At 37.2% G+C, this 26,802-nt stretch overlaps 1 protein-coding gene across 1 annotated transcript in view; it reads left to right on the forward strand.

Moving 5' to 3' along the window:
• The first annotated feature begins 1,415 nt into the window (after window positions 1–1,415).
• The window catches only part of LOC141496349 (cadherin-related family member 3-like), a 31,293-nt gene continuing 5,906 nt past the window's right edge, over window positions 1,416–26,802 (forward strand). The window contains exons 1-9 of the mRNA XM_074198827.1: window positions 1,416–1,619; window positions 4,966–5,068; window positions 9,451–9,549; window positions 14,826–15,058; window positions 19,140–19,311; window positions 20,518–20,762; window positions 24,934–25,133; window positions 26,458–26,477; window positions 26,563–26,627. Coding sequence (XP_074054928.1) covers window positions 1,536–1,619; window positions 4,966–5,068; window positions 9,451–9,549; window positions 14,826–15,058; window positions 19,140–19,311; window positions 20,518–20,762; window positions 24,934–25,133; window positions 26,458–26,477; window positions 26,563–26,627 — 1,221 coding nt within the window. The 5' untranslated portion in view covers window positions 1,416–1,535. The remainder of the gene's footprint in view (window positions 1,620–4,965; window positions 5,069–9,450; window positions 9,550–14,825; window positions 15,059–19,139; window positions 19,312–20,517; window positions 20,763–24,933; window positions 25,134–26,457; window positions 26,478–26,562; window positions 26,628–26,802) is intronic.

Genomic DNA, 26,802 nt, shown 5'->3' on the forward strand with positions numbered 1-26,802 from the left:
GGGTTGGTTTTTGGGATCTCTTTCTCGGGGGGATCGGTGGATTCTCTCCATTTCTATTTTGCCCTTTGCCTCTAGAATATCAGGGAAATTTTCCTGTAGTAATTCTTTGAAAATGATGTCAAGGCTCTTTTCCTGATCATGATTTTCAGGTATTCTAATAATTTTCAAATTATCTTTCCTAAGTCTGTTTTCCATATCAGTTGTTTTCTCAATGAAATATTTCACATTTTCTTCTAATTTTTTCATTTTTTTTTTGTTTTGAAGTATTGATTCCTGATTTCTGGTAAATTCATCAATCTCCCTGAATTCTATTCTTTGAAGGATTTGTTTTCCTCAGAGAGTTTTCTTATCTCTTTTTCCATCTGGCCAATTTTGCTTTTTAAAGCATTCTTCTCCTCAATAACTTTTTGAACTGTTTTATCCATTTGACCTAAGCTGGTTTTTAGCATGCTATTTTCTTCAGCATTTTTTGGATTTCCTTGACTAAGCTGCTGACTTCATTTTCATGTTTTTCCTGCATCTCTCTCCTTTCTTTTCCCAGTTTTTCTTCCAACTCCCTCATTTGATTTTCAAAGTCTTTTTTGAGCTCTGTCATAGCCTGAGCCCAATTTCTGTTTTTCTTGGAGTCTTTAGATGCAGGAGCTTATCTTCAGACTGAGTATTTTGATCCTTCTTGGGCTCATTTGCAAAATATTTCTCAATGGTGTTCCTCTTATTTCTCTTCTTGTTCATTTTCCCAGCCTGGGCCTAGTTTTGGGGTGCTTCCTGAGCTTTTGGGGCACTCCCACAAGGGTCTCAGTGTGTGAGGCTCTGTCCTCCCTTCCTGGTCTGTGACCCCCTCTGCCACGGGGCTGAGGTGGGGGGGCCCTGTTGTTCTATGGGGGGGCCTAGACTGCGATCAGGATATGAATGTGGTCAGAGCCCCAGAGTCCTGTTCCAGGGGCAGAGGACAGAGCTCTGCAGTGTCTCTTCACTACCCTCCCTCAGCTCAATGGGCTCATGCCCTGGGGGCTCCTGCTTATGGCTCCACCTGCTTCTGTTCCTGGATCTGGGCTTAGTTGCTGTGTGCCCTGAGGGCTGGGCTCCACGTGCTCACTCTTGCAGAGGTCCCCCGATGTTCCCCCACTTTGTGCTCGGTGCTTCCCAGGGTGTAGCTCAGGAGACTCTCCTGCTGCTGAGAGCCTCGGCTCCCAGTGCTCCGGGGCTGCCTCTGGGAGGCTGAAGTTCTTTGGCTCAGGCGGGCCACCCCTCCGGCGGGCCACCCCTCCAACCCTGGGGAGCAGAGCCTTTCTGCTCTTTTCCAGGGTACCTTGAGTCCACCATGGGCTTCTTTATTGTCCCATGGGTAATAGTAATTTTTAGTTCTTAGGAGAGTGTTAGATTAATGAATACTTCTGAAAATTTCTGCAGTTTTAAAGAATGTTAATTCTGAAGTCACATCTTTCCATTTATAAAGGTATAGAGGCATTGAAGTGATTGCAAATAAAACAGTTGTTGCTAAACTGGTGTGTCATGACCTTGACAAGTCTCCCGATATGCTTCGGTATACTCCTAATAGTGGACCACTTGGTGAGGGAGAGTTATTTGAACAAGTATCAGACTTTCATAATGTCATACGGGTGAGTATCAGTTACCAGAGAAGCTAATGTGGTATAGGGTAAAAACAGTCCAATTGGACCTCAGGAAACTTGAGTTTGAATCTTGACTTGGTCATTTATATAACCTAAATGACTTTGGGGTGTTTGGGGTGTTCAGGGAAGACTAGCACCTAAAATGTGATGGCTTGCTGAGACCTTTTCAGGGCTGCTCACCCACTTTTGGTGTCCATCTGTCACCCAATTTTCACTTGTGACTCCAAGAAATCATACAATGTGCAGCAGACATACCCCAGTAAACTGTCTTGGCAGATGAGCTAGACCAGGTTAAAAGTAGCTGATAGATTACAAGCATCATTCCACCACAAATTTTGGAATTTGGAGAAAAGCCAAATTATTATTATATATTATATATACTTGGTATTATATATTTGGTGAGTTAGGGGGATGAATACTTTTAGTCATGTGAAGACTCCTCCTGATGGCATGAACAGATAAAAACAATTTCTTCCAACAACCATGAAAGAGGCAAAAGAAGGCAATGGGGAATGCTTAGAACTTGGACATCCAAGGTCATCCACTGCATCCTGGGTCATTGTCAGTCATTCTGACTTTTGTTTTGCTACTGAACTTTGATGACTATAAAAGAAAAGTGAGGTAGATGACTGTGCATCTTTGCTTCATTTAAATCCTACTCAAGTATGAGTCAAGATATTACCCCTAGTGATGTCATTGGTCCTCTTGAAAATGAAGGACAAATAATGACCTTGGATAACTCACCTAACTTCTCTGGACCTTAGATTCCTCACTTGCAAAATGAGGTGGGTGCACAGTTCATACCAAGGTTCTCTTCTAGGTCTAAATCTATGAGGTGAATATGTCATTCACATTTCATCTGATTCCTGTCCTTTGTCAGTGGGCATAGAAAGGAAAGAAGTGATTTGGAAGACAAAAGTCCTAGCTCCTTAAATGCCTGGAAAGTTAATTAATCAATTTGTCTCTATGTCTGTCTTAATTTTCTTCTTTGTAAAATGATAACAATAGATTCTTCCCCCTAATTAATTCAGGGTAAAGGAACTGGAGACCATGAAATACTTTGATTTCCTGAGGGATAAGCTCTGTATAATAGACATGGAGGCTAGTTTCCTGGTCCTTGGAAATTCCAACTTGTTCACCTCCTTCCAAGCCTTACACGGAAATTTCTGGCCTTTCTGTTGTCAGAGGATCCACACTGAGGGTAGTGAGAATGTTTAATTGTACTTTAACTAGTTGAGGCTCTTTCCCCGAAGACATTCCATCACTCTGCCACCCAGCTGCTGCTAACTTTCCTTTTTGTTCTAAGTCCTAATTCTTGATTGCTTGGAGTAACTTTTCCCTACTCCCAAAATATTGAAGAGTCAGTTCCATTTTTATTCATTATGACTGAGGAGAGCCAATGATCAGCTCTCTCTCTCTCTCTCTCTCTCTCTCTCTCTCTCTCTCTCTCTCTCTCTCTCCTCTCTCTCACTGGGGTCAACCCTTCCTTAATAGAGTTTGACAGCCAGGAGTTGAGCTTTTAACAACTTCTTGCATTTTAGAAAATTACAGCCCATGTTGAGGGCAGTGAAATGAGGATTGAACTATAGGCTTGTAGAGTGGGTTTGGATAGGGTCTCAGAAGCCTCTCCAACCTTTTTACTTTAAGGATCAGGAAACTGAGGCCTATGAAAGTTCAATGACTTGCCCATGGTCATACAAGTATGAACATCAAAGGTGGGATTTGAACCCACATTTTCTGACTCTGATTTGTACATTACAGAGATGAGGCAAGGGAACCTAGAAGATCTGTGTTCCCCAAAGCTCTAGTCTGTGACCTTAAACAAACCACCTCCTATTTCTAAGCTATACTTTTCTATCTGAAAAATGATGTGCATAATTGAGGTCCCTCTTTAAGTTCCCACTTTCCATGATGCTGACATCTTTTTTAAATAAAACTTTACCAAATTGTATAATTTCTTGAATAGTCAAGTTTTTTCCAAACCAAATTACATAAGGTTCAGAGTTTTAACACTGATGTTGAATCTGTGTGCATGTAATAGAAAATGTTTAGCAAATCCTTCAGCAATATCCAGACATCCAGATGTTTTCTGTCAAATAAACATAGTCTGGGTTACCTTTACCGGGACAGGTACTAACATTGCTGGTATAAATACAACAGCAATGTTGGGTTATTTTTGTAGTATGTAACTCAAGGTAGGATGAAGCTATGTCAAAAAATCATTTGGTACTTCCATCGAAAGTCTGAGTCAAGATAGCATCACCTTACATCAAATTCTTTACGTTAGTGGATCTTTTTATAGTAGGTATCTGGTATATTCATGAGATTTCTTGGGAGGGTAGATGGTTCTGCCTCATTGGATTTCTTCAAAAAAGGATGAATCATCACTTGTTAGGTATATTGTAGTGGAATTCTTTTTTTTTTTATCTTTTCATGTTTAGATGGGACTAGTTAAATACCTGAAGTTTCTATGATTCATAGGGTCACAATCTGTGTTTTATAGAATTCAATTCAATTCAAAACAATCTAATACTTCCTGTTTTGTTTTTTTTTTTAGATTTTTCAAGGCAATGGGGTTAAGTGGCTTGCCCAAGGCCACACGGCTAGGTAATTATTAAGTGTCTGAGGTTGGATTTGAACCCAGGTACTCCTGACTCCAAGGCTGGTGCTCTATTCACTGTGCCACTTAGCCGCCTCAATACTTCCTGATTTAATTCAGTTCATCCATTAAGCCCTTGAGAGCAAATCACTATGTAAGGAGAGAAATCTTGGTCTAGAGACTTATATAGTGCTTTAAGGTTTGCAAAGTGGTTTATAAAATTATAATCTCCTTTGGTCTTCACTGTAATTCTTGAGTGGCTATTTTTAACCTCATTTTATAGAACACTGATCCTGGATCATGAAAACATCTCTGTCAGTTATTAGCAGTGTGACCAAGAGCAAATTGTTTAACCTTTTTTAGCCTTATTTTTCTCATAAAAAAGGATTCATAACTTTTTCTTTTGTACAGACTCCTTCCCTGGATTGTCTACTAGGTAGAGTATTTTTTAAACTTTAAGCTGTTATGTAGATATGTTATTGAATACCAGTCACACAAAAATGAAAATTGACATATCTCCTGCCCTGATGGAATATGTAATTTATATAAGGGGACAGGTCAGACCTTATTAGGTCATTGTGCTTATAAGGTTTTTTCTTTTGAAATTATTTTACTTTTGGTTTATTGATTTATTTTATCCCAATATAATATAAAAGCTTGAAGGACCAAGGCTAATTTTATTTTTTGTATTTGTGGGGCCTGACAAATTCCTATTATTATGACATATTCTCTAAGGTGAACAAAGACTTGGATTATGAAAAGCCAGAGACTTCTGCAGTGGGTCATGTCTACGAGATGATGGTGTCTGTCTTTGATGATGCCAGCCCCTCTCATACAGGTAAGCTCATCCAAAAGTTATCAAGGGATTTCTTGGTGTTCTCTTGTTCAAATGAGGTTTAAAGCCTTGGGAACAAATGAACTTTTCTCATAATTATCTTGAAATGTCAAAGGTTCCTTCCATTAGGAATAACCACAGTAGAGGAAACTGGGAGAAAAAAATAGTAGGAAGACTATATTTGGGGAGGTCTTCATTAAATTAGGGGACCAACTATGGACCTTTTAAACTTCCATCAGAGGACAGAACAAAGCTATGTATTGGTTGTATGCTCTCTGGAGCTAGCATTAACTGTGAAATATAGGTTCTATGTTTTTTGCTATCATGCATGCCTGAACTTCTGCCCAGTGTTGCCAAAGATTTACTATTTGAAAACATCTATTTGCTTGGGTATCATGTGAACCTAGCTTCTATCTGAGTGATTTTTAAATATGTCAATGCTTTGGCATCAGAAAATGCAGTCATAGTTTGAGAAAAACAGCAAACCTACCCTCAAAGACAGAATATGAATCTGCAGTATGTCTCTCACTGGAACATGAGGGTGAAACTAATAAGATGAAATTTAATTGTGGAAAAAAAAAAAGCAAAATCTTACTTCTGTGTTAAAAAAAAAACCAATTCCTTGAATATAAGTTGAGGAAGTATGGCTAAGTGGCATTCTTTGAAAAAAGATCTGCAGGTATTAGAGGATGACAAGTTCTAAAATCCTCAGTATGAGTCAACAGTGTTATGTGGTAGTCTCAAAATAATTAACACAAGTTTAGATTGCATCAAGGGTGGAATAATGTCCAGGACTGGGGAGATGATAGTCATACTGTATCTTGTCCTGGGCAGGACACTCTGGAGTATTCTCTTCAATTCTGAGAGCCACATTTTATGAATGATATTGAGAAACCATATGTATTTGCAGAGAATGTTCAGAGAAAGGCCATCAGGGTAGTGAAGAATCTTACCTTCATGATGAATATCAGTTGAAGGAATTAGGGATATCTGGCCTGGAGAAGAAAAGACTGAAGGAGGATGTCTTCAAATATATGAAGGACAGGGGCTGCTAGGTGGTGCAGTGGATAAAGCACTGGCCCTGGAGTCAGGAGTACCTGGGTTCAAATCTGGTCTCAGACACTTAATAATTACCTAGCTGTGTGGCCTTGGGCAAGTCACTTAATCCCATTTGCCTTGCAAAAACCTAAAAAAGAAAAACCAAATAATATGAAGGACAGTCAGGTAGAGGAGGGATCAGTCTGGTTCTACTGAACCCCTGAGGGTAGAACTAGGAATGTTGAGGTGATCAAGAGACAGATTAGGCCTGACATCAGGAATCACTTTTCAACAATTACATTTTCTCCCCAAAGATATGAGTGGCAGTGGGGTCACCCTCACTGGAGGTCTTCAATTAAAGACTGGTTTGACTACTTGGTGATATGGATAGAGTGGAGGTCATTTTCAAGGTCCTTTCCAGCTCTAACTGTATTGTCCTTTATGTGGTAGAAAACAGCCTTGTTTATGAAGAAGTAGGCCTGGGTGATCTTTGAGATCCTACCCAGCTCAGAGAATCTGCAATTCTTGTATCCTCCCACACCCCTGCAAGTGAAGAGTCACCTTCCTTCCACTTCTTCATGTTCCTAATGCCTATGGCTTCCTCAGTTTGGGGCTCATCTCCGGCTCCTCAGAAAGCATTTGAGTTCACTATTCTAATTGTAGAGCTGATAGCATTTAATATAAAATGCCCATTTCCAGTATGACCTTTCAGGAAGGTACTTTTGGGCTGGGGCTTCTCATCCTTATACCATTATCCACTTTCCTGATCCAGTCACCTTAATGCCCATCCTACCTCACCCCTCCACTCCCATCCAACTTAAAGAAACCTTGCCAATTGTACGTAACCCATATCTTCCCTGGTCTACAAGCTAATTCATTCCCAGCAGCTGTTTATGGTGGAGGCTTGTAACACAGCACATGTGGTTTATTCTATTTTTATGGAGATGCTAATTAGCCTGGGTTTGTTCTTTATGGATGATATAAAACCCATGTTAAGGCATAGTCATTAGCAACACCTGCTCTTGGATCACATGAATGCAGTCACTAAAGGAAATATTGAGGTTCTGACATAAGTCATTTTTCTTCTGGATGGATGTGGAATGTCATCGTGGCTGTGGTGGATGAGTCCTTGGATGCTCTAAGCCTGGTTGAAATTTATACAGTGCTTTGATAGTTGCAAAAGGCCTTCTCCTCATCTGTTCATTGGAGCTCTGTTGGTGACAACGTGACTTTATGATTATGATGCAAGTCTGAGGCAGGGATGTATTTCTTGGAACACTGGGCAAACAGTCCGGGCAAGTATTTGAACCCCTCGATGGAATCTAGTTTTAAATGCACAAAATAAAATACGAAGGAGACAAAAATATGGTGGTGAAAGTTATAACTAAAATATTAACAAAACAAACAAATCTATGAAACCTAAGTGAAGAACCCTTAGTATAAGGTGAGTATTGAAGGGGATCATTCTCTTCACATTTCAGTTAAGGAAATGGAGAATCAGAGAGAATTAAGTGACTTACTCATGGTCACCCTGCTACTGAGTGTCAGAGTTAGGATTTGGACTCATGATTCCAAGTTTTTTTAACTACTCCTTCCCCTTACACCATGCTACCTATTGATTAGTACCCATCTTTGCCTTCTGCTAATCATTCTTTTTTAATTTAATGATCAATTCATGAACTTTGAGTAACTTTTCATGTTTGCTTCTCATTATAAACAATTATAAAACACTCACTTTGGACAAGATACCATGCCAAGTGTTGAAGATACAGAGAAAGGGTAAAACTCCCTCAGGGAGCTCCCACTCAAAGTGGGGGAGATAACATTCAAAGAACTCTGTACATTCAAGAGACTTAAAGGATAAATGATGTCTAATTGCAGACTAAATAGAGCACTTCTCTAATCTGAATGCTTTCCCCAATTTGCAGGTTTGAAAATATGAATGTCTCAAATGACTTTTGATCAGTTGGTCTCTGGCAGGGATGAATATGAATATCTGTGCGTGGGAAGCATTTGAAATTAGCTGAGAATCAATCAGGTCACTGGAGAGAGGGAAATTTGGACTCTTCAAGTCTGCTAGAAGGGGGCAAATTCCAACTCTGTCAAGTCCTGCCATGAAGAACTTTGGATAAATCAATAAATTTCCCTGGGTTTTAGTATTCTTATTTCTAAAATAGGAATATTGAATTAAATGGTCTCTAAGACCCTTCCAGTTACATATGTATGATCTGATGATATAAATCAGAGCCTGGGGTGGTGGGTAAGCACATAAACTAGTTTCTGCCCTAGACAAAGCTGATGACTAGGTCTGCCTCCACCCCTCTATTCTTTGTCTCCCTGGGTAAGTCACTTTATCTTTTAGAATCTCCAGACAATTCTGGAAGACTATAAGATATTGAGAAGTTGTTGATCTGCATTGGGAGAAGGAGTTTCCATGCTGTGTGTTCCATTATACTGGTTTAAGCAATATAAACAAAATAGCATTTATTGTGTATAAAGTTAACCCTGCCTTCATGTTGCCCTATATGGGGACCAAAACAATAGAGTGTTTTGGATAGGTCTGCTATCTTTTTTTTTTTTTAGATTTTTCAAGGCAATGGGGTTAAGTAGCTTGCCCAAGGCCACACAGCTAGGTCATTATCAAGTGTCTGAGGCTGGATTTGAACTCAGGTACTCCTGACTCCAAGGCCGGTGCTCTATCTACTGGGCCACCTAGCTGCCCCTTAGGTCTACTATCTTGAGAATGGTTTCACTTCTATTTTTGTATCTCTTGCTCCTAAGGAATTAACAGGTCTAGTTAAAAAAAATTGATTGTAGAGAAAAGAAGAGTAGAGGAGGCCAAGAGGATTCTGAGTACTGGAAGGATTGTGAATCAGAAAAAAAGAGACAAAGAATAGAGGAGCAGAGGCAGACCTAGTCAGTGTCAAAGCTTTGTCTATTTAACAAAATGAAAACATAATAGAATGTAGGTAATATTAGCATGTGGTTTTCTAAGTCAATAGGTGCAAGAATAATTATAAATAGTTTAGTGTCTCCTGTTTCTATTTGATCCTGGCCTTGACTACTAGGATGTTGAATGACTTGTAGAGGCCGACTCCTAGTCGGGCAAAGATAAGACCTGAACCCCAGGATGTCTGGTCTGGGGGTCAGCTCCACAACACTGCCTCACAAATTACAGAGGAGAGCCAAAGGTTCCCTGGCAATGGATGGGGTTTGTGATTGTCAAATAGGATCAGTTAAGGAGAAAAGAGTTTTGACCTTTTCTTTTTTAATTCAATGATATCTAGACCTTATGATTAACTAATCCAAAGTCTAAACCCCTTGCTTGTTTTTTATTTTTTTCACAGTAACTGTTACAATCATTGTGGAAGTTGTTCCTTCAAATGAATTTAGTCCAGTTTTTAGGCCTTCAAGTTACTCGTTCACTGTTCCAGAAACATCAGGAGGTAAGCTAAGGAGTAATAATAGAAAGATCTTCTATAGCCTTCCCTGATACTTTTGTCTATTAGGACTGTCTCCTTTCAATTTCTCTGAACTCTTTGTTTGACACCCTTCTTTGTTCCTATGTTCTGAATTAAACTTGTTCTGTTTATATATTATCTGATAAATAGAATGTAAATTCCTTAAGGATAGAAACGGTACTTTTTTTTTGTATCCCCATAACTTAGCAAAGTGTCTGGTAAACACCAGGTGCTTAATATTTGTATTTGGATGGAATTCTTTTAATAGAGTATTTTACATTTTATAAAATATTTTCATATTCATTCTTATTGACTTCAATTCAATAAGCATTTATGAAGCGCCTATTGCATACCAGGAACTGTATATTGGGGATACAGAAAAAGCCAAAAACCAGAACCTGTCCTCAAGGAACTTATAATCAATAGATCCTTATAGCAATAGTGCCCCACATGTAGTAGGTGCTTGATAAATGCTTGTTCACCTGACTTTTATTTTTTCATTTTTAATATATTTTATTTTTCTCCAACTACATGTTAAAATGGGCTTTAACATTTTTTAAAAAGTTTTGAGTTCCAAATTCTATTCCTTCCTCACCTCCCTTCTCCCTGAGACAGTAAGCCATCAGATATAGGTTATATATAAGCAATTTTGGGAAATATCTCCATGTTAGTTATTTTGTACAAGAAGAATCATATACAAGATAAAAGAATGAAAGAAATAAAGTGAAGCAAAGCATGATTCAGTCTATATTTAAGCAGCATTAGTTCTTTTTGGAGAGTTGGATAGTATGCTTTACTATTAGTCATTTGGGATTGTCTTGGATCATTTTATTATTGAGAATAACTTAGTCATTTATAGTTCATCATATAATACTATGTTTCAGCATTCTTCTGGTTCTGTTCACCTCATTATGCATCAGTTCATTAAATCTTTCCAGGTTTTTCTGAGACTATACTGCTTGTCATTTCTTATGGCACAACAATATTCTATCACAATCATAGTCATTCTCCAATTGAGGGGTATCCTTAGCCACTACAAAAAAGCTGCTCTAAATAGTTTTTTAAACAAATAGATTCTTGTCCCTCCTCCCCCAATATTTTTTACATCTTTGGGATATCAACAGTTCCTCTGAGTTTTGGGATGAATGAATTCTAAACTTAGAATCTAAATTTACCTTCCCTGTGCAGTTTTGGACTATTTCTAGTAATCTTTCTGAATCTATCATACATCTGCAAAATAGGCAAAAATCCATTTTTATTCAATTCAATTATTAAACAATGATTTGATTATTTGTTATTAAGCTAGTAGTGTAGTGCATAGAGAACCAATCTCAACATCAGTGAAATTTGAGTTCAAATGTCATCTATGACACATCTTACCTATATGAACCTTACTTTTCTCTAGATTACTCTCTAAGTAAAACTGAATTGAGCCAATCTGCATAGATAGAGAGTTTCCTCTTCAATGACATCATAGCTCCAGTCCAAAATAATCGGTGGTGGTTGTTTCATTTTTCTCTCAAGTCTAATTCTTTGTGATCTCATTTGAGGTATGCTTGACAAAGAAACTAGAATGATTTGCCATTTTCTTCTCCAGCTCATTTTATGTATGAGAAAATTGAGACAATCTGGATTAAGGGACTTGCCCAAGGCCACAAAGTTTGTAAGTGTCTGTGCTCAGAAAGATGATTTTTTTTTTTGACTGCAGACCCAGGACTCTAGCCACTATATCATCTAGCTGTACTCCTCCCTACTAGTGCAGAATACTCAATCAAGGACTATATTAGTATGGTATAATAAAAAAGAGTCTTGGATTTAGAATCAGAAGATGGGAGTCTAAATTCTGTCTCTGTTGCTTATTGCTTCTGCAACCTTGCTCAAGTCAAACAACGCACCAAACAATCTCAGATTGTTGTATTTTTATAGTTGTCATATTATACTTTTAAAAAAACTTCACTTTTTCTTCTGTTGGCTTCCTCCCTCCCTCCTTCCTTCCTTCCTTCCTTCCTTCCTTCCTTCCTTTCTTTCTTTCTTTCTTTCTTCCTTCCTTCCTTCCTTCCTTCCTTCCTTCCTTCCTTCCTTCCTTCCTTCCTTCCCTCATTCATTCCCTCTTTCTGTCTCCCTTCCTCACTCCCTCCCTCCTTCCCTTCCTTCCTCCCTTTCTCCCTTCCTCCCTCCTTCCTCCTTTCCTCCCTCCCTCCCTAGCTCCCTCCCTCCCTTCCTTCTTTCCTTCCTCCCTCCCTTCCTTCCTTCCTTCCTTCCTTCCTTCCTTCCTTCCTTCCTTCCTTCCTTCCTTCCTTCCTTCCTTCCTTCCTTCCTTCCTTCCTTCCTTCCTTTTATTGTGAATGTGTTTGACTCTGGCAGACTTCTAATTTATGGCTTCTAGGCTGTGCAGCTGAGAACCAAATCATCAGAATAATTGGAATTGTTTCCAAAGAGTTCATAGACTCTGAAGGAGATTCATGGATGTGTTTTTATGAGTTTTTTTTTATTTTGCAATCATTGATCCTCACAATATTCTTATAACAAAGTGAGTAAGGACTAGTGACCAAGATTCAGATGGCTCAGATTCTAACCTTCCCTCTCCATCAGTGGTTCTTGTTTTTGGGTCATGGACAATCCTTTGGTAGTCTGGTGAAATCTAAGGACCCATTTACAGAATCATATTTTAAAAATTTATTTAAAATAAAAAATATATAATATAAAAAATCAAATATATTGAAATATAGTTATCAGAATATTAAAAAAAAAACAAGCTAAGAACCCTTGGTTACACTCCCATCTTACTGTGTGGCTTTGAACAAGTGACAATTTTTATCTTCACTCACTTTTTCCTTTCTTTGTTTACTTCTTAATTCTTAACTATGTTTCATAAAGTCCATTAGGCACATAACATTACAAAAGTGTGACATTGCTATAAATGGTTTTCTTAAAATGTGGGCCCATCTGCATCAGTGAGGTGATGCTTCAGAGGGCTGATACTATAGTAATTTATAGTTCTAGGACTCAGTTCTAGTTTCCTATAAAGACCACATGATTGGAAAACAGATTATTTGCTAACAAGTGGAGGAGGGAGGGATAAAAATGCTCTTGTACAAAGCTATACCCAGGGCCTGAAAGATTTAACCTACAACCTCTGAAGGTGTTTCAAAAATGTTTTAACATGGAAAATAGTCTCCTTTCATATGACTCTGATTAGAAACTTGAGTGGTAGGCTGATGACTACAAGAAGCTTTTTTGGGGGAATGAAATTATGAGAATCTAAAATATTTAAGGTAATTTTCTCTGATGATATGCGACACCCACCTGAATCTCTCATTGATGGAAAGCTTCTGGGAAGAAAAAAAATTAGAGGGAAAAATTTCCTGCATCAGAAATTATTTAAAAGAAAGTAAATGAGGATCATATCATGCTGGGATTTAAGTCTTATGGGAAAACATTTCATTTACAATAGTTTTTGATGAAGAAACTTGGCAGTCTTACAGAGAGTTTCATAATCACTCTATTTTAAACTTTAGCTGGGGATGCTCAAGATAGCTCTAAGTTTTTATTGAAAGGTTAATTTAACACCTACAGAAGACTATAAGCTTTCCAGTATATTTAACCAAGTGCTGTATGTGAAAAAGACACAATTTCTGCCCAGGACTGTATGAGGCAGATTGGAATTTTAACCTTTATTCCTTTGGATATATTTATATAAGGCATGCCACATTGAAGGCTCTTTAAAAAATATCTTTCAGGCAACCAAGAGGTTGAAATTTTGGTATTTGCGATTTGCAACTTTGGGCAATTTCTTCATTATTCATGAGTAGGGTCTGACTGGTTTTGAGATATTTGTTTTGTTTACTGAACTCCTGATGACTAGAGGCTTCTCCTCTAAGAATGCCTTCATTGACAGAATGTAAATTATATATGCAATGCATTTACATTCAGTCCATCAACAAACATTTATTAAGCATTCACTATGTTTAAGACACTGTGCTAAGTGCTTGATACAGAAAAAGAGCAAATCTAGCTCCTACTGTCAAGGAGCTTACATTCTAATGAGGGAAGATAGCATGTTTGTAAATATGAAGATATATGATGAGCAGTTTGATTGCTCAGTGGTGAGAATACTGGGTCTGGAGTCAGGAAGACCTTAGTTCAAATCTGGTTTCAGACACTAACTAGTTACATGACTCAAATAATTTAACCTCTGTTTACTTTAATCTACTGGAGAAGAAGATGGCAAACTCTCCAATATTTTTTGGCAAGTCATAGGGCACAATGAATTGGACATGATTAAATGCAACAAGTTATGTGATACATTCAAAAGAAATGAACATTACTCAGCGGAAAGGGTCTAGCAGGAGGGGGAAACTGGGAAAGACCCCTTGCAACAGACGGCATTTGAGCTGTTTGTGCTTGACCTGTGATTGCTGTTTTCGCTGTTTGTCTTTCATTCTCAAAGAAGACCATGACATTAGGGAAGACCATAACATGCACATGAATTGGATTTGAGTAAAGGGATGCTGAGCAGTGTCACCAGCCTCACTTCCTCCTCCAGAGCCATCTGGGTACAGTGGCTAGATGATTGCCCAGGATTGTGAGTAATCAGGGTTAAGTGACTTGCCCAAGGTCATACAGTTTGTAAGTATCAAGGGTCTGAGATTAAATTCGAACTCAGATCCTCTTGACTTCAAGGGTCAGTGTTCTATCCACTGCTCCACCTAACTGCCCCTGACCTGTGATAGAGCATTCCAAGCTCTTATTGGTTTGACCAGTCTCACATGTTAACTGGACTCTAATATTGTGATGTGATTTTGATCCTCATTGAGAATGAAGGACCACAAAAAACCCAATCAATTGTGCAGCAAAAAAGGATAAAGTTCATGTCCTAAAATCAATCATCCATAGACCAATGGGATGGAATATTCTAAAGTTATAAGAACAATGGCATCAACTCACTTTTATACCATGTTTTCATAATTTATCAAATGTCTTTCTTGAGAAAATCTTGAAAGTCTACAATGTTATTCTTGACCCACATTATAACTTTGTTGTGGTGAAGAGATGAAACTCTTCTTTTTTAGTGTCTTGGTTATGTAAAGATATTGCATTGTTTAAAATTGACTTTTGTTTCAAAACTTGGATCTATATTTTGCAGAATTTTCTACTATTTGATATTAAAGATGTGGTTAGATTCTAGATCATTGACATATGGTGAATATAAGGGATTTTTTAAATTAAATAGACTAATCATTTGAAGTATTAACTTACAGCCTCTTATGAAGTTGGAAGAGTGACTGCTTTTGATGAAGACAGTCCATTGAACTGTTTGAAGTATAAAATAATCAGAGGAGACACTCAGATTATTCGAAAATTCTGGATTCATCCACTAACTGGAATGATAGAACTGACCACCCAGCCAGACTATGAATCTGTGAAGCAATATAACCTCACCATAGAAGCTGTGGATTGTGATCAAGCTCATCCACGGACAGCTGTTACCATGGTAAGTAAACAAAACATATAAACTTAAATTTAATGAGGAAAATATTTGATTAGAGTAGAATGTAAACTTATTCAGGGCAAGGACTGCTTCCTTTTTTATTTTATTTTATTTTATTTTATTTTATTTTATTTTTAGTTTTTGCAAGGCAATGGGATTAAGTGACTTGCCCAAGGCCATACAGCTAGGTAATTATTAAGTCTCTGAGATTGGATTTGAACTCAGGTACTCCTGACTCCAGGGCCGGTGGTCTATCCACTGTGCCACCTAGCCGCCCCTGCTTCCTTTTTTTTTTTTTAAAACCTTGGTATCCTTAGTTTAGTGTCAAGTAGTGTTTTGAAAACAGTAGGAAATTTTAATATTTGTTGAGTTGAATGAAATAAGCAAAAACAAGATAATTTAAGGAAGAAGAGAGAACTAAAATGTTGAGGAGTAGAAAAAGGCTCTTTGAAGAAGGTAGACTTTCACACAACTTTCACATTAGTGTTGGTGGGAGCACTAGATTTACAGTCAGAAGATTTGGTTGGGTTCCAGTCTAGACCCATTTAATAACAGTGCAGCATTGAAAAGTCATTTCCCTTCCTTGAGTCTTAGTTTCCCCATCTGCAAAATAGAGAAAATAATACCTGACATCTCATAGAGTTGTTTTTTTTTTTGTCAAGGCAATGGGGTCAAGTGACTTGCCCAAGGCCACACAGCCAGGTAATTATATATTAAGTATCATAGAAATGTGATTTATCAGCAAAGTTAAGCTAACTTGACAATTCACTAGAAGAGAACCAAATAGTGAACATCTTCATTATTCATTAGAATTTAGAAGAATGCTCAAAAAATCTTTGAACAAATTTTCTCTGGTCTCTGACATTTAAAAACTGAAGAAGGCATTGAGAAGAAGTGAAACTAAAAGGAACAGATTCAGAATATTTGTTACTACCTCTATAAGATGGTACCTAAATTTAGATATCAAATCTTCATCTTTCCCTTGAGCCTAGAATTAGCTATTTTAACTTCCTATTTGACACATTCATGTATGAAGGAACAGCTAGGTGGTGCAGTGGTTAGACTGCCAGGTCTGATTCAGGAAGACTCATCTTCCTAAGTTCAATTCTGATCTCAGATACTTGCTAGCTGTTTGACCTTGGACAAGTCACTAACCTCAATTTCTTCACCTATAAGATGAATTGGAGAAGAAAATGATAAATGAGTCCAATATCTCTGCCAAGAAAACCGCAAAATGGGTTCAAAAAGAGTAAGACAAGACTGAAAAAAAGATTGAACAGCAACAAAGGTATCATAGGAAAGTAATATTCTATATGCCCCAAACAGTACTCATCACTGTTCTCCTGAAACCCTCTTGTGTTCTAACTTCCCCATTTCTGTCAGGAACATCATTTTTCTTCCACTTACCTATTTTCATAATGTAAAAGACACCTTTCATATTTTGCTTAAGCATTTTTCAGCTCTTGTTAGTTCCATCTATGAAGCATTTCTTGTATCTATACCTTTTTTTTTTTTTTTAGATTTTTCAAGGCAATGAATGGGGTCAAGTGGCTTGCCCAAGGCCACACAGCTAGGTAATTATTAAGTGTCTGAGACCAGATTTGAACCCAGGTACTCCTGACTCCAAGGCTGGTGCTCTATTCACTGCGCCACCTAGCCGCCCCTATACCTTTTTTCTTTTTTTAAAAGATTTTATTTATTTTGAGTTTTACAATTTCCCCCCCTAATTTTACTTCCTCCCCCCTCACTACAGAAGGCAATTTGCCAATCTTTACATTGTTTCCATGTATACCTTTTTTAAAAATTCTCATTGTAAGTACATTATTTCATGTTCTCATTATCTCTCATCTTTTTTTTTCTCCCTTAGAATGCAGACTCCTCAAGATCAGAAACTATCTTTTTCTCTTATATTTGTGTCCCCAGGACTTAGCCCTGGGGACAGAACATAGTAGCTGCTTAATAAGTCCTCCCTCCCTCCCTGCTTGCCTCTCTCTTTCCTCCCTTCCTTCATTTCTTCTTTCTTTCCTTCCTCCTTCTTTTCCCTCCTCCCTTCACTAATATCCTCCCTCCCTTTCTCCCATATCTTTACAATCTATTTATGATATTCTTAGTCAAGAATATCAGGAGGTCTAATCACATTTAAGAAACTCTATTTAAGAAACTTTTAGTATGAGATACAGCAGAAGTTTCTTAAATATCTCATACTATTTATTTCTTCCTTAAGGATATGATTTCTCTCTTATCACATTCAGCTTAGATCAATGCATACTATGGGAATGATGTAAAGACTAACAAATTGCCTTCTGTGGCGGTGGGGGAGGGAAGCAAGATTGGGGGAAAAATTGTAAAATCTTTCTAAAATTAAAAAAAGAGAAACTTCTTTTTTTAGGTCTTCTTTTCCTTTAAAATACAAATTTCTGTTTTCTATTTGAAGTCCTTCATAATTTGGTTTTATTGTGAGCCAGATTCTATTCATCCATCCATCCATCCATATCTATCTATCTTTTTCCCATGACAGACATCTATTGTTCTCCCTCACATACTCTATGTTCTAACCAAATGGGTTCATTTTCTGTTCCTCCTTCTATGAGTCATTACCTCTTTTTTTGGGGGGGGGGTTTGCAAGGCAATGGGGTTAGGTGGTTTGCCCAAGGCCACACAGCTAGGTAATTATTAAGTGTCTGAGGCTGGATTTGAACTCAGGTACTCCTGACTCCAGCGCAGTGCAGCCCCTATCATTACCTCTTTTGCCACCATATCTCTTGAAAAACCTGCTTTACTAGTTCAAATGATGTCTCCTTCAAGAAACCTTAACCTTTGTTAGTCCTTCTTCTCCTAATCACTGGGTTAGCTTGTATATATATCCCATATTAATTTTCTGGTGAACATGTACCCTTAGTAGAGGGCAAACTTCTTGAAAGCAGGCACTATCTCTTTTTGTATTTGTGTTTCTATAACCTAGCATAATGACTAACTTCTAGTAGGTGTTTAAAAGATGCTTGTTGAATTGAAATGAAAGCATCAAGCAAGAAACTAAGGCACATGCACTTAAGAGAAAGAGCTTTTGTTTAGTAATCCTCCCAGCAATTTGTCTAAGTTATTAAAATTATATAAAATAAACACATCCATAGAATATCCTTGCCATTATAATCAAAACAAGTTTTTCCTTTGTGAATATTGTAGAGAAAAAAAATCATTATTTATCTAGGAAGTAGGCAGATAACCTTTCTAGGCCGGCTGGTGTTTGATCACTGACATTTATAATCCTTGATATTTTGATCTTTTTCATGTAAATTACCACAATTTCATGATATTTTAATTAAGAAAGTATGAGAGCAGCTTCTAATTATGGTCATAACACATTCTGAAGTGATAACTGTTTCCATCAGCATATATACTTGATATATTTGAGGCTTTACCTTGAAGGAAATCAACCAAATCCAATAAGAGGAAGAAAAAATTGCTTATTATTAATCACAGATATTTGAAGAACTTAAGGCTTATGACCTTTTTTTGGGGGGGGGGGAGACTGAGATTTTCCATTAATTTTCCACCAGTATAAGGCAACTTGATGGCATAGAGGGCAACATGTTGAACCTTGAGTCAGGAAGACCTGAATTTTAATCCTATGTGTTAATCTTGTGTGATCCTGGGAATATTGTTAAGAAATATTGTTTCTCTTCAGTAAAATGAGGATGATAATAATAATAATAATAATGAACCCCTCATAGGATTTTTATAAAGATCAAATGAGACCATGTACGTAAACTTTATAACTCTCAAAGTACAATTTAACATTAGCTAATCTTATTGATATAAACTTTTAGAATATCTACAGGATGTTTTAATGAGTCCCATGGCCCTTCTCCTTGATGCCCAGGGCAAGGTAGATCAGTGAATGACAAGGAAGCTGACAGACAGGACCTGTATTCATGGTGTACATCTTACATCAAAATCCTGAAGTTTTCTTTTTTAAATTAGAATCTCAGACAATCACCATCTACCCACATGTTTATTTCTGGTTTTGTGTATAAATAGCCATATGATGTGGACATGAAGTTTCTTTCTTTTGGACTGCTGACAGGTTACAATTGACATAAAAGATGAGAATGACGAAGCGCCTGTCTGCAAACCATCTAAATATAAGGCAGTCATTTTTGACAATGTCGCTGCTGGAACAAACGTCAACAGCTTCAAGCTAAGCTGCCATGACAGAGACTCACGGAATACTGAAATGCGCTTTGAGATAGTTTCTGGTAGGGAATTTTAGCATGCATTATGAAAAGGAAGGTGAATCAAGCTGGCTACAGAGGTAACAACATTTATAACAATCATCTCATGTGAATTAGTTGTGTCCAATTTGGTAAATATAATATTATTTATTTTTCTCAAAGTAGTTTAAAACCTTTTAAAAATTTGTATCCAGAAAAATTCCTTTTATCACAGAGTGATCTTTCATATTGCTTTGTCTATTTAGAAACAACCTCTGCAGAAAAGCTGGGGAGTTGTGGTTCAGGGGTCTAAATGTGCTGTCCATGGTGCTAACTTCAAAAAGTCGTTCAAGTCCTTCACATAGTGATACTGTCCACTTAGGATCAGTATGTCTGATGCCTAGTTCTGTTTTTCTGCAGAGAGATTTACAAGGAATCAATGTTTTCCTTTTGTGACATCATGTACATATTTGTAAGATGACTAAAGAGTCAAGGGGTACCGATTCTGATCATAAAATACAGTGAAACTAACTGATTAAGTAAGGAGGAAACCCAGGTCCCCACTAGCATGATATTGTAAATAACTGAACTGATAAGTCATCTAAATCTCAAATTAAGTCTTTGTAAGGTTGAAATAAGAGAACTTAGTGTTCAGGTGTAAAAAGCGTAGCACTAACAGTATAATATGGTACACAGTGCAGACACCCAGTATTGTACTCATATTCCAGAAAGGATTTTGATAGGCCGGAGAGCATTAACTGAAGTTGACCAAGAAATGTGGGTTCACTTCATAGGAGGATTATTCAAAGGAGTTGAATATTTTTAACCTGAAGAAAATAAGACAAATTGGAAAGGGGGCATGAGGGCTGCCTTCAGGTTATTTAAAGAGTTGCCGTACGATAAATTATTAGAGTTATTTTCCTTGGTCCCAGAAGGCAGATCTAGAAGCAACAGTTGGAAGGATAGGTTTGAAATATAGAGTAACTTCCCAATAATTATGCCTTCCCCTAAAATATAAATTAGTTAAGGTGGCAATAGACTTCCCTTGAACCAAGCCTGGATGATCACTTCTGAATTTGTTTTCATGGACACCATTGCTGAGTTTGGGTCAGACTCGATGACCTCTGAAGTCTTTCCTTCAAGTTCTCTGACTTTCTAAAGTCATATGCATTTCTAGGAAATCAGAAAGGGTAAAAGATTGATTTTGTATACTTCTGGGATGATCATCATTTAATTATTTTCTTTTTTCAGGAAATGAAAATCAACACTTTGGATTTGATCCTACTCGGGGCTCAAGTGCCCCAAAGTTAATTGTGAAAAATCCTTTTAACTTTGAGTCTGGAACAGATTCTCACCAGCACTATCATCTTGTGGTGCATATTACTGATGACAATTTGCAGCACGGTCAAGTTGTGTATCCCCAAACAGGGACTGTTATGATAGATGTTTCTGTGATACAACAAAATACACCTGCTCCTCCGGTTACCAATTTTGAAGTAAAGCATTGTAGAATTTAATTTTCTGGGACTGTTGCATGGGGATTCACATTCATTCAATAAAAATCTATTCAATGACTACTACATGCACTATCTATGTTCTATTCATGATGTAGAGATAAATAAGACAGTATATTATCTTAAAGATTTATAGTCAGACAGGAGAGAGGGGTTGAGGGCAAAAGGGACTAAAGTAGGTATTAAAATGTGATTTTTTAGAAGATTTACATGCAAAGGAATATGAGAAGTAAAAGAATGTATTTGTTGTTTACTCATTTTTCAGTCATCTCTCACTCTTTGTGTCCCCATTTCTTGGCAAAACTATGAGAGTATTTTGCCATTTCCTCCTCCATTTCATTTTATAGATGTGGAAACTGAGGCAAGCAGGACTACATGACAGATGCAGGGTCATAAACTTAGAGAGACAAAATTTTAACTCTGGAAGATTAGTCTTCCTGACTGTAGGTCTGGCATTCCATCCACTATACCACCTAGCTGCCCAAAATAATTAAATCAAAATAAAATAAATTAATATTTTAATTAACATAATGAAGCATCAGAATGCCCAAGTTAAAGTTAGAAAGGTTATCCATAGGTGGATTACCCTTCCTTCTTTCCATGTTATTATGATTACATGCACCAATAATCTCTGCATGCTTATATTTCTATAAATGTGGTTTATAGCAATAACTAAGTCACATAATAATTTAAAGTTGGATTCAATGCTAGTCAAAAAATGTAATAAGTACCCTTTTATGTCCTAGGAATTGGGGTTACAAAGACAAAAATGAAATAATTCCTGACTTCAAAGAGCTAACAGTCTACTAAAGAATATAATGTACAAAGATAAGTAAACAGAAAGAGCATTGAATTTGGAATCAGAGGACCTAAGTTCAAATCCCATCGTTGTCTCTTAGTAGTTGAATGACCTTGGGCAAATCACCTAATCTATTTGAGTTTCAGTTTCCTCATCTGTAAAATGAGGGGTTTGAAAAAGATTGTAACTATATCTGTAATTCCAAAAAAGAGAGAGAGAACCAAAAAACCCAGGGCAAACAGGAAAGCTCTGAACTGTATTTAAAGGAAATTAAGATAGAGGCAGAGGCAGCTAGATGGCTCAGTGATTAGAACTATGGGCCTTGGATCAGGAAGACTGGTTTCAGATTCTTACTAGCTGTGTGACCCTGGGGCAAATCACTTAGCTCTGCCTCAGTTTCCTCATCTATAGAATAAGCTAGAGAAGGAAATGGCAAACCAAGAAAACCTCGAATGGGTCAAGAAGAGTCAGACATGACTGACTGATAACAATCAAGATAGAAGTTAGGAGAGAGCACATTCAGGGAATGGGAGCCAGCTAATGCAAAGAGATGGGAGAGAAAATATTATCTAGGGAGATGGTAATAGAGACTTTGTGAAGGGAAATAATATGAAAAAAATTCAAATCAGGTAGGACCAGGTTGTAGAAGCTTTAAGTGATAGAAGAAAATGCCTTGGATACTTTATTAAATGTGAGATTGATAATTACCCTGTGAAGTAGATACCGGAGGTATTATAACCCTCAATTTACAGATGAGAAAACTGAACTTTAGAAGTTTAAGGGATTTGTCTTATGGTCTCACAGCAAGTGCCTAGGTTGGGGTGGAGTGTTCAATTCAGGTCTTCTTTTGACCCCAATATAACATTATACGAAGTTGCTGCTCCCATTTGTCACCTCATCCTGGTGACATCCAAAAGAGAAATGCTAAAGAAATATTGGCATTCTCATGTGAAAAATTATACAAAGTAAAATTCTTTTTTTTCTATTCATTTTCACCTTCTGATTTCCCAGTAATTACCTTTCTTACCTCAGCTCTGTTTTCAATCATATACTCTCTCCCATATATTTATAGTGCCTGTTTTGAGTACTGTTATGTCTCTGCGTAGCCGATAGGATGAGAGAATGTACCAATTTGTGATCAGAGAACATAGAATGTGGGTGGGGTGGGGCCAGTAAAGACAACTGTAGTCAACTTTGTGAAAGTAGTCACTGATAATTAGTTTTTGTCACATATGGATATAAATAAACCAATTGTTAGATGCTAATCAAGCAAGAAATGGCATTCCTAATGACTATCCCGAGGCACAGCAAGAGCTTGAAGTCTTTCCTAATCAATAAAGATTGAGATTAACTATGTCCTATATAGTTTTGCCATTTCTTTTTTCTTTTCTTTTTTTTTTTTGCAGTTTTGGCAATTCTTATTTGAAACACTTAGATATTTATAACCCTGGATCTCTCAGTATCTTGACTCATATTTTATGAAAAAAAATTGAAAGTATCTCTTTTCTCCTCCTCTTCATCTCACATTCCTCAAAAACCTTGCATCAATATCTTATTTCTCTTTGTATCATATGCTACAGGCAAACCCCTCCCGATGTACAAGTAATTTAATTCCATTCTGTTTTTTCCAGAATATTGCCCTATCATCCCTTCTGTCTCAGTATCTTTAATCCTTATCTCCCCATGCTTCCCTACTGTCTAGAAATATATTTGTGCCTCTCAACTTAAGAAGTCCTCATTTGATCCCTGCTATCTCGCATTGCATGCCTTTCCTAGTTTTTGCTAAATGCTTTTGATTCTTTGAAAAGGCTGTCTGTAATCAGTGTCCTCCACTTCCTTTTCTTTCTCCTCTTGACCTTGAACAAGTCATTTAACTTTGCCTCAGCTTCTGGGACTGTAAAAAATGAGCCAGAGAAGGAAATGGTCATTCACTGCAATATCTTTGCCAAGAAAATCTCACATTGGGTCACGCAGAATCAAACATGACTGAAAAATGAACAAGAAGTCCGTCTTTTGACTACCACATTCAGCCGAAATTTCCCCTTTTTTATATATTTCCAATATATATATATATATATATATATATATATTATATTCTCAATGATTTCTTATTTGTAAAATTGAATCCTCATCTTTCTTGACCTCTCCTACAGTGTTTCACACTGTCAATCATCCTCTTATGAATGCTAATCTCTCTCTTTGTTATTGTGATTTTGGTCTCTCCTGGTTCTCCTCTTACCTGTCTGGATAATCCTTTTTGTGTTCTTTGTTGAATCCATCTAGGTCAAGTTTACTAAATTTTGATGTCTCCTAGGACTCTGTCTTGGACCCTTACATATATATATATATTATATATATATATATATATATATATAGTATGTGTATAAATTTATATATGTGTGTTTGAATATGTATATACAATATAGATATGTGTTTTTTTGGGGTCATGATCTCACACAGATAAATACATACATATTATAGGGATAAATATAGACTTACATTTGGGCTAAAAAATCCATTTGAAAAGATTAAGATAGGGATATCTGATTACACTGCAGTGTGTCTGAGAAAAATGTAAGGGGTTTAGTGGATTACAAAGTCCATGTTAATCAATAGTGGATATGATAAGAATAGCAAAATGACTAATGACATTAAGAGAGCTATAGCATTTATGAACAAAGAGATAATGGCCCCATTGTACCCTGCTCTGGCCAGATCACAACTGGAATATTGATTTGCTTCTGAGTATGTCAATTTGGAAAAGGGCATGGATAACCTATAGAGCATCCAGAGGAAGATAGCTAGAATATGGAAGACTATTGAGTCTATACCATTAGAGGCCTAGTTGAAAGTTGTTTCGATTTTATAAGGAAATTGCTCAGTGGGGATATGATGGTCAGCTTTAAGTATTTGAAGACATGTGATGTGGAAGTTAGACTTATTTTGTTTGGACTCAGGAAGCAGAACAAGATGGAAGTGAAGGCAAGTTGCAAAGAGGAAAATTTGATGTTGCTGTGAGAAAGCTTCCCAAGTTCGCTGTGAGCATCACCCACGACTAGAATGGGTTGGTTATGGCAGTGGTAGCCTCCCCAGTTTGGAAGTGTACCAACAGACACTGGGTGACCCCATTTCAGGTTTGTTGTAGTGAGGATTCCTTTTTATTCAGGAGCTTGATACTTGCTGAATTTCCTTCTAAATGTGAAATTCTGTTATTTTGTGGTATAGATGTCCATCTATATTACACAGAGCACCACATGTAATTTGTTATATATAGATGAATCCTATTAAATGTAAGAAAATACTGTCTGAAAACATTGCCTAATGCTTTGTGTTTTTTGCTATGTTATTTATCAGCAAAAGAAAGGTGTGACCATTATATACACATCTATAAATACATACAGTTCCAATGACTGGTACATCCCCTTCATCTTTACGCTGATGGCAACCTTCCTGGCTGGACTGCTTGCTTGGACATGCTATTTGCTTGTGAAATACACCAGCATTACAGCCATGTGTAAAAAACTGACCAAAGAACTCTCAAAGCCAAAAAACAAGTACGTGAGTTTTCGTTTAACTTCTGAATGAATAATTGCCTTTAGAGGGGGCATTTGTTGGCTCATCGGCTTCCAATAAAAGGAATGTCCCAGGGTGGAGAGCTTGGGCTTCCCTTGGTAAGTCATACCTGCTCTTCATCTGGTTCTCAGTTCGCACATGAGTTCAGATTTACAAGAATAAGTGGATCTGGGAAGAGGAGTCAGAGTTCTAGTAGGTGGATGGAAAAGGAGCAGCTGTCTACATTGATTTTTATCAGAGACACCAAGGAGGGCTGATGGGAAGCTTACCTTGGGGGACACCTGGCTTCATTCTGGCTCTGTAAATGAATACTTTTGTGACCAGGGGCAAATCACCTTACCTTTATGAGCTTCATTTTTCTGTATGTGTAAGAGGGAGATAATAATTTTATCACTTATTTTAACACTCAACAGGTATCAAATTAAAAGATAAATTGCCTCGGTATTTCAATGCAAGAATGTGAAGTATTCTGGATGAAAGCATACTTCCCCTACTTAATGATAAGACAAAAGACACAAAAATGAGAACGCCTCAGACAAAATAAAAACCATTGATAGGAAGGTTTTCTGTGAGGTGCTGTACAAATATGGAGCATCAAGTATATCAATTTTGCTGAAGATAGCTCCCTCTACACCCTGTGTCCCTATTAGCAGAGCCTGATGGTCCATAAAACTAGAACTGGGGAAAAAAACCACTTCTGAGATTATATGGTTCAAACAACTGAGAAAACTGAGACCAAGGAGGATTAAATGACTTCCCCAATGTCACACACAAGTTGTAGACACCAGGGGGGAAATTTAAATGTTGGTCTTCAGACTCCAAATTCATTGCCTTAGCTACTCCTCCATCCTGAATGATAATGATGATATGGTGGTGGTACTAGTGATAATTATAATAATAATACTAATTTTATAGCATCTACTATGTCCCAGGCACTGTGCTAAGTACTTTCCAAATATTAGCTAATTAAATCATAATGCCTTAGAGGATTTCAAAGGCTTCCAAAATAAGATCAGAGAAGACTTTTCAGCAAACTTGGGCAAGCATATATGGGAGGATATGCGGGGGGTATTATCCACTGTGGCTATTTAATGCTAGTCTGCAAGAAAATTTATGTATTAAGGGGCTCATTTTTTAGACCAGATAGAATTGGTATTCACACAATCCTTTTTCTACAAATTATATTTTCCCCCATAGAGAGAAACCATGCTCACTATTCATTATGTGTTATAAAAATGAACTTCGAATTTTGCTGTGCAGTGGTGTCATGAACCTGATCTTTTTTCTAATTTCCTTTCATTTCAGAGGAAAGAAGTACATAGCTGGTAAGCTGCTAATTGCTGTCAGTTCTATTGCTGCCTAGAAGTCACTCATCAGATTCCCATTTGATTGGTTTTCCTTTCCTAACAGGAAACAAAAATACCAATGATGACATGTTAACAGGAAACAGACATAAAAAAGTTGAAGTTGTAACTGTGAGTACAATTCTGGGAACTGTACTGCAGCACAGAACTAATGGCATTTCATAGTGATGAACCCTGTCATTCATAGAAATTATTTGGTTCCCTTTTCCTCTCCTTTTCACTACATAATGTGAATAGAATAAGATAATTTCAGTTCCAAGCATGGAAATCACCAACCTAAATTCAG

This window comes from Macrotis lagotis, chromosome 8 (assembly GCF_037893015.1).
Source record: "Macrotis lagotis isolate mMagLag1 chromosome 8, bilby.v1.9.chrom.fasta, whole genome shotgun sequence".
NCBI lineage: Eukaryota > Metazoa > Chordata > Mammalia > Peramelemorphia > Peramelidae > Macrotis > Macrotis lagotis.